The 7,691-nt window shown below is 39.2% G+C and overlaps 1 protein-coding gene across 1 annotated transcript; it reads left to right on the top strand.

Annotated features, from left to right (window-relative positions):
• The first annotated feature begins 3,553 nt into the window (after positions 1-3,553).
• On the top strand, positions 3,554-7,194 carry LOC148926391 (uncharacterized). The gene is made up of 8 exons (XM_089059115.1): positions 3,554-3,584; positions 3,692-3,948; positions 4,060-4,397; positions 4,575-4,888; positions 5,061-5,515; positions 5,742-5,804; positions 5,971-6,141; positions 6,271-7,194. The coding sequence occupies exons 1-8, from the start codon at positions 3,554-3,556 to the stop codon at positions 7,192-7,194; spliced, it is 2,553 nt and encodes an 850-aa protein (XP_088915241.1).
• Positions 7,195-7,691: the final 497 nt, after the last annotated feature.

The following is a 7,691-nucleotide window of genomic DNA, read 5'->3' as shown; positions in this document are numbered from 1 at the left end:
GAAAGAGTGAACTACAAATTTGGGACCGATGTATTGGGGTTCGAACGCTAGTGTAACAGCCCGAAATTCTAGGGTATAATAAATACAGCGACTGTTAACTAGGCGAACTTAAGGCGACAAGAATGTAGACTAGGGTTTCATTTAAAGAGATTTGACCAAGTGTTTAATGAAGATCAAGGCAATAAGTCAACGACTTTAAATACGAAACAAGATTTAATAGCTAACATAGGCTAAGCTCAAAAGTCAAAGGTTTATTGTAACTCCAACAAAACGCAATAATTCACCATATTCTAATTCGAAGAAATAAGTTCAAACCAACCAAAGGTAATAAGTTTCAAAATATTCAGCGGAAGCATTCCCAAGAGAAAGCGAAGCCATGTATGAAGACACGACTACACTCAAAATCCCAACCATCCATATTATTCGATTCAATTGTCTCAACACCACCGACCGCCCATCGCCGCTCAACCTGCACATAGGGAAAACTCATGCAGGGCTGAGTATTTTAAACATACTCAGTGGACTCATGCCAAAACATTTTATAGTTATGCCACCCTTACCATAGTGAACTCGAGGTTTAGCATTTAATTTAAAAGATAGCATCGAGTATCACAAAATATTTCATCGACTGGCCAGTCAAACAATACCGCCCATTTTCTCATGAATCAACAATATCATGGTGCGACGAAGTGTGGCCACACTTTCGCCCACGAGACCGGCCGACTAGCAAGGACGGCTCCCGATCTCCCGTGTACACTAGCCTGATAGGGTTTGCGGCCCTACTCAGACCCGAATTCGTTTATATAGCCCTATAGCCTAATGGAGCGCACTCGCAAGCTAGGCATCAGGCACACACAATATCCAAAATAATCATAGGCATGGCATAACAGTTTAATCCACCCTTATCGCTCCACTTTCATATATTTGCAACATAAGAGAGAGTTTAAGAATAAAACCCACCTCGATTTCCTTCGATTTCAAGTACGTACTTCTTCTTGTTTTCACACCGAGAACGCGAGCTATCACCTTTAGTTCATGTATTTCAAATAAGTCTCAATCATGGATCAAAATCATGCATGTTCTCACGTTTCCCTTTTTCCCATCGATTATTTTCAATATTCCATTCAAAATCAGAGTACGATTATCATATCGTTTTTATTCACATAACAACTCTAGATTTATCATCAGATCGTGTCACGCAACACACGCACACATACACAACACACGTGTGCACGCTTATCGAGACGTGCACACACACACAGTCACGCACACACATACACGGTCACACACACACATGCATCCAAAATCACCAATTAATTTCCCCCTTCACCCGATCTAAATGCATGTGGACTCAAGAACACCGATTGATCGGTAGAAGAAGATGAGATCAAAATAAAAATACCTTTTCAAAAGAACAATCGGTAGGAAACAAGTAGGATCTTGATTCTTCAATAAATTCTCGAATTTCAGCTTCAATTCTTCACACAAGATGAAGAAATAATGGAGAAAAGTAGAAGAAAAATTTGAGAGAGAGTGGGGAGAGAGAGATCGAAACTTTTGGGAGTGGGGGGGGCGTGATTTTGTGATCTAGGGTTTAGGTGTTCTCTCTTATTTATAGAGTGCAAGATATAATATCTTTAATTAAATAAATTAAAGATTTGGAAGAGATATGGAAGAGAAGTGGCGTTAACTTGGTTGAGAAAATAGGGGATTTCGAATTTCTAGGCTATTTAATTAGCCTATGATTTAATTTGAATATTTCACGGAGTAGAATAAAATATCACGGAGCAAGAATAAAAATAATAATCTTCCCCAATAATAGTGGAAAGTGGCGTGTAGTTTGACTCTTTCAAAAGGGATTTAATTAAAATCCTATTTAAATTAGGATATGGTAAGATCTTCTTAGATTTGGCAAGATATGCTAGGATATTTGAATTTATTTATGGAAGAGAATAAACAAGGGATCAAATAATATAATAAAAATAATCCCTTCTCCCATAATAAGGGATTTTTGAAAATCCCCTAGGCACAATCATAGGGGCCGAAAATTTCATCAAATAAATAGGAATATTCGGACTTTGGATTTAATTCGGATAATTATCCCAACCAATAATTAAATCCAAGAAAAATAATAGGATTTCTTCTCCATTAAATAGGAGGGGTCGAAAATTCCACTTAATTAAATAATGCTCCTATTAAATTCTCACTCATCCCTTAGGAAAATAATTCACCACAATATTATTTTCCCCGCATCAAAATATTCACATATTCGAATTTCACCTCCACTTCACATTTTCCAACGACTTTGACCATTCCACGGCCACGTCATATTTTTCACAATATTGACTATTCAATAGTCACGTCACATATTCAACAAGTTTGACTATTCAACTCAAACTCAACTCAAAATCGCAATTAGGTCACAAAGAATATTGCAATAAATCATTCATCATTTAATTCCACATAATCATAGCATTAAAAGCATTTAATGCAAAAATTTTCACGTCACAAAAATTAGGGTTCGAAAAGGCGGGATGTTACAGCTAGACACCCCTATGTTTTAAAAATATCTCCACACACCTCTATATATGCACTTAATAATATTTGATTTAAACTCTTTTTTACTTGAATTTAACCAAAATTCCACTAAGGGAATTTAACCAATATTTGATTCCATTATGTGTAACTAAACTCATAGGATTCTTGGGATGTGTTAGTAACGACTTTGGTTATACAATTCGAGTTTTCTATTTAATATCCATTTTGTTTTTACTTCGTTTCTTCCCTAAGTTAATCTTGACGCTTCATGATTGAGTGACACAATCGTGTATGATTTAATATAACTTGCTTCATAACTGTGAGAGAGTTCTAGCGAGTTAGGTCCACTTAGTAGACGCTACAGTTAGCTTATTTTAAAACGACACTATTAATTGAGAGTGGGAACTTTTCAAGGGTCTTAGGAGCTTTTTGGAGTTACTTGTTAGGATTTACAACCCTAATGTTAGTAATCAACGTTTGCATCGCATGAGTATAAGATAGGTGACTCTTCCTATCAAAGTAATAACTATGCTAGGTTATTGTTGTTTGGAATTTGTATAACCATAACTGTAAACGCACATCCCCGGAATTCCCCTTATCTCTATACTTTATATTCGTTATTTATCTGCAATTAGTTGTTATTTGTTTTCTATTGTTTTTAGTTTTCAAAAATTCCCAAAACTTTCGCTTTTCCAGGTAGTAATTGAGTTTTAGTAGCGGATAGACACTTTGTGTTTGTTTTCCCCGTGTTCGATATCTGGTATTGACCTTTACCTATAATATTCCTACTATGTATACTTGCAGTTGCAGGTATTTATAGTGCTAAAAAATAGTGCATCAAGTTTTTGGCGCTGTTGCTGGGGAAGATAACTCACTTTGGAGTGATATCTTCAAACGGAAAATTTTACTACTTTGGATTTTTATTGCTTTCATTTTTATTAATTTATTTATTTTTAGTTTCTTTTATTTGTTTTAATGGATTTTCCCACAAGCATGGAGGATCCATACGATTATTATGACGAGCACCAAGGGGGATATTACGAAGAGTGCTATAGCCCCGACCATGGGGGATCATTCTATAACCTAGACTGCTCTGATTACTCCACCTATGCACAAGACTATTGTTCTTATGATTATTCTTAAATATGTGCAGGTGTGGAGGATCAACCCCGCTCCAATTGGGAGGAACTGTTAGAAATCTGCATTGCTGAAGTTCTTGAACATACAAGCATCTCGGAAAATGTGGAAAGAAATACAAGCATCTTGGAAAGAGGATTGGCAAACCTCGTCACTCAAGTCGGGATGCTCGAATTCAACATTGGGATCCTAGCTACATCTATAGGGAGCAAACACACTCCGGGAACGATTCCTAGCTTGCCAGAAATAAACCCGAAGGAAAAGTGTCATGATGTGCAACTGCGTAGCGGGACCACATACTAACCTCCGGAGGCAGGAGACCTAGGCAGAGGAAGGAAGGAGGCAGAAAAGTAGCCCAACTATGAGGCAGTCGAAGATGCGCAGCGGTCCACCGCACCACACCACGGCGGCCCGCCAGCTATTCCCCAGCAGGTTGAGGTAGATTCTGGAATAGACACTGATGATGTCCCGGCGACCGCCACACCTCATCGCGATAGTCCGCCGGCCGAGAGGCAGCAGTTGGACGCTCCGCCATACAGTAGTGTCTCCATTCCATATCCTCAACGATTGAAGAGCAAGAAGCTTGACGCCCAGTTTGCCAAATTCTTGGAAGCAATGAGCAAAGTCCACATCAACATTCCACTGGTAGAAGCTCTGCAACTAATGCCCAACTACGCCAAGTTTGTAAAGGATGTGGTCGCTAAGAAGAAGAAGTGGGGAAAGTATGAGATAGTGGGCCTAACAGAAAACTGCAGTGCAATTATTCAAAAGGGATTACCCACTAAACACGAAGATCCAGGGAGTTTTACTTTATCTTGTGTTTTAGGGAATGATGTGAAAGGTAGAGCACCGTGTGATCTCGGATCCAGTATTAATTTGATGCCTTTGTCTTTTTACAGGAAACTTGATGTTGATAACATCTGCCCCACCTCAATTACCTTGCAAATGGCGGATCAGAGCACAACAACACCGATGAGAGTAGTGGAAGATGTCTTGGTAAAAGTAGGAGAATTTATTTTCCCAGCTGATTTTGTTGTGTTGGACATGCATAAAGACAAGAAGGTACCGTTGATTCTTGGAAGGCTATTTTTAGCTACTAGGGGAGCCATGATAGATGTGCAGAAGGGGGAGTTAACATTGGAACTGCATGATGAGAGCATCACCTTCAACATCTACGACGCCTTAAAATTTCATGGAAAAGAAGGGGCAAGAGGCTATCAAGAATATAGCGTCATTCAAGTCGTCACAGACTGTGTGGGGAAAGTGGAAGTCATCTATCATCAAACTCAGGATCCCCTCGGATCTTGTCTCATAAACTCTTGTCTCATAAACTCTTTCACTCTTTCACAGACTGTGTGATGCTAATGTTTGTGCTATGGTTGCAGAACTTGAGGTGCTCCCTGAAAGAATCCCTCAAAATGGGAATGCATTCTTGCCACTACGCACCCCCGAAGAAGAGGAAAAAAGAAAGAAAGCGTTGGGAAAACCTCGAGGACGGCCTAAGGTAGAGCTGAAACCACTCCCCGACCATCTCAGGTACGCGTTTCTAGGGCCAGATAACACTTTTCCAGTTGTCGTGTCTACTTATTTGAGTGAAAAAGAGTGTGAAAAGTTGTTGTGCGTGCTAAACAAGTATTGGTCTGCAATAGGATGGTCTATTAGTGACTTGAAGGGGATTAACCCGACCACATGCATGCATAGAATTTTACTTGAGGAAGGGCATAAACCTCGTGTGCAAAATCAACGTAGGTTTAATCCTATCATGCAAGATGTAGTGAGGAAAGTAGTGATTAAGTTACTAGATGCAGGGATTATCTGTGCCATATCTGATAGTGAATGGGTAAGTACTACACAAGTAGTAGTTAAGAAAGGGGGGATGACTGTAGTACCCGGTAAGGATGGAGAGATGATAACCACTAGAGTAGCCACAAGTTGGAGAGTTTGCATTGATTATAGGATGTTAAATGCAGCCACTAGGAAAGATCACTTCCCTTTACCTTTCATTGATAAGATGCTTGATAGACTAGGGGAATATGATTACTACTGCAATCTTGATGGTTACTCAGGTTATAATCAAATTGCTATTGCTCCCGAAGATCAACATAAGTCTGCTTTTACTTGCCCTTATGGTATTTATGCCTATAGGAAGATGTATTTTGGCTTATGTAACGCTCCTGCTACTTTTCAGAGATGTATGATGGCTATATTTCATGATTTAATTGAAAATTTAAATGATTTCTCTGTGTTTGACAAATCTTATGATCATATGATCATTGTCTTGAAAATTTTGCTAAGGTTTTGCAGAGATGTGTAGAATCTAACCTTGTTCTCAATTGGGAGAAATGTCACTTCATGGTGAAAGAATGTATAGTTCTAGGGCATAAAGTGTCTTCTGCAGGGATAGAAGTTGACAGTGCGAAGATTGCAGCCATTGAGAAACTCCCACCTCCATCCAATGAGAAGGCAGTGAGAAGTTTTTTAGGGCACGCAGGGTTCTATTGGAGATTCTTCAAGGATTTTTCTAAAATTTCTAAACATCTTTGTAAGTTGCTTGAAAAAGATGTAAAATTTAATTTTACTTCTGATTGCTTGCAGGCCTTTGAGAACTTGAAGAAAGGTTTAGTAAGCGCTCCCATTCTCATCACCCCAGACTGGAGTCAACCATTCAAAATCATGTGCGATGCAAGCGACATTGCAGTTGGTTCAGCTTTGGGACAGAAAAGGGACAAAATTTTTAGAGTCATTTATTATGCCAGTAGAACTTTAGATTCTACTCAAGCTAATTATACGACTATTGAAAGGGAGATGCTTGCTATAGTCTATTCTTTTGATAAATTTAGAGCTTATCTTGTTGGGACTAAAACCATTGTTTACACTGATCATGCAGTTATTAGGCACCTGTTTGCGAAGAAAGATGCAAAATCTAGGCTCATTCGATGGATTTTGCTACTTCAAGAGTTTGATGTTGAGATAAGGGATGGACGAGGTTGTGAGAATGTTGTGGAAGATCACTTGTCAAGGTTGGAGCACCCAGTGGAAGGAGAAGATTTATCACAAGAAATCAACGAGGATTTCCCCGATGAACATCTGTTCTTTACTCAAGCCACTTTTCCATGGTTTGCCGATATTGTTAACTATGTAGCAGCCAAGGTACACCCTCCTGATCTTACTCCTTATCAAAGGAAGAAATTTTATAGTGATGTACGATCTTATCTTTGGGATGAGCCCTACTTGTTCAAAAGATGTGCAGATACTATACTTAGGAGGTGCGTACTTCAAGAGGACTGGACGGCCATAATTGAAAGATGTCATTCGTCACCAACCGGAAGACACTTCAGTGTGCAAAGGACTACGATCAAAGTGTTGCAAAACGGGTTCTATTGGCCTACAATTTTTCGTGACTCCACAAGCTTTGTTCTCCAATGCAATAAATGCCAACGCACGGGAGGAATATCTAAGAAGAAGGAGATGTCTATGAACACCATCATCGAGATAGAATTGTTTCATGTATGGGGATAGATTTTATGGGACCATTCCCAAAATTAGGAGAGTAACAATATATCCTACTTGCAGTTGATATGTGTCTAGATGGGTGGAAGCAATTCCAACCAAAACTAACGATTTTAAGGTTGTCCTACTTTTGTTTGAAAAAATATCTTTTTTAGGTTCGGTACACCCCGTGCTCTCATAAGTGATGGGGGATCTCACTTCAACAATAGATGGCTAGACAACGTGTTGGACAAATACTGAGTCAAGCATAGAGTCACCTCGTCATACCATCCTCAAGCGTATGGGCAGCCTGAGTTAGCAAACAGGGAGATCAAGTCAGTTCTACAAAAGACAGTGAGTGTAAATAGAAAGTATTGGGCCCTTCAGTTAGATCATGCCATTTGTCTCTTGAGATGGAGTACAGGTCGTATTGAGTAATCAAGAAGTTGAACCAAGACTTTCAAAAGGCCGGTGAGGAGAGACGTCTCTTTCTCAACGAACTGGATGAATTTCGAATGGAGGCCTAT

Source organism: Salvia hispanica, chromosome 5, assembly GCF_029641045.1.
Source record: "Salvia hispanica isolate PSC_SH4W2 chromosome 5, Shi_PSC_v1, whole genome shotgun sequence".
Lineage (NCBI taxonomy): Eukaryota > Viridiplantae > Streptophyta > Magnoliopsida > Lamiales > Lamiaceae > Salvia > Salvia hispanica.
The sequence above is the reverse complement of the archived record's forward strand: the minus strand, read 5'-3'. Positions and strand labels throughout refer to the sequence as shown.

Coding starts and splice junctions, on each gene's coding strand:
- LOC148926391 (XM_089059115.1), top strand. CDS start 3,554: ATGACGAGCACCAAGGGGGATATTACGAAGA. Junction 3,949..4,059: donor CGAAGGAAAAGTGTCATGAT/GTGCAACTGCGT, acceptor GAAGATGCGCAG/CGGTCCACCGCACCACACCA. Junction 5,516..5,741: donor CCATATCTGATAGTGAATGG/GTAAGTACTACA, acceptor ATGGTTACTCAG/GTTATAATCAAATTGCTATT.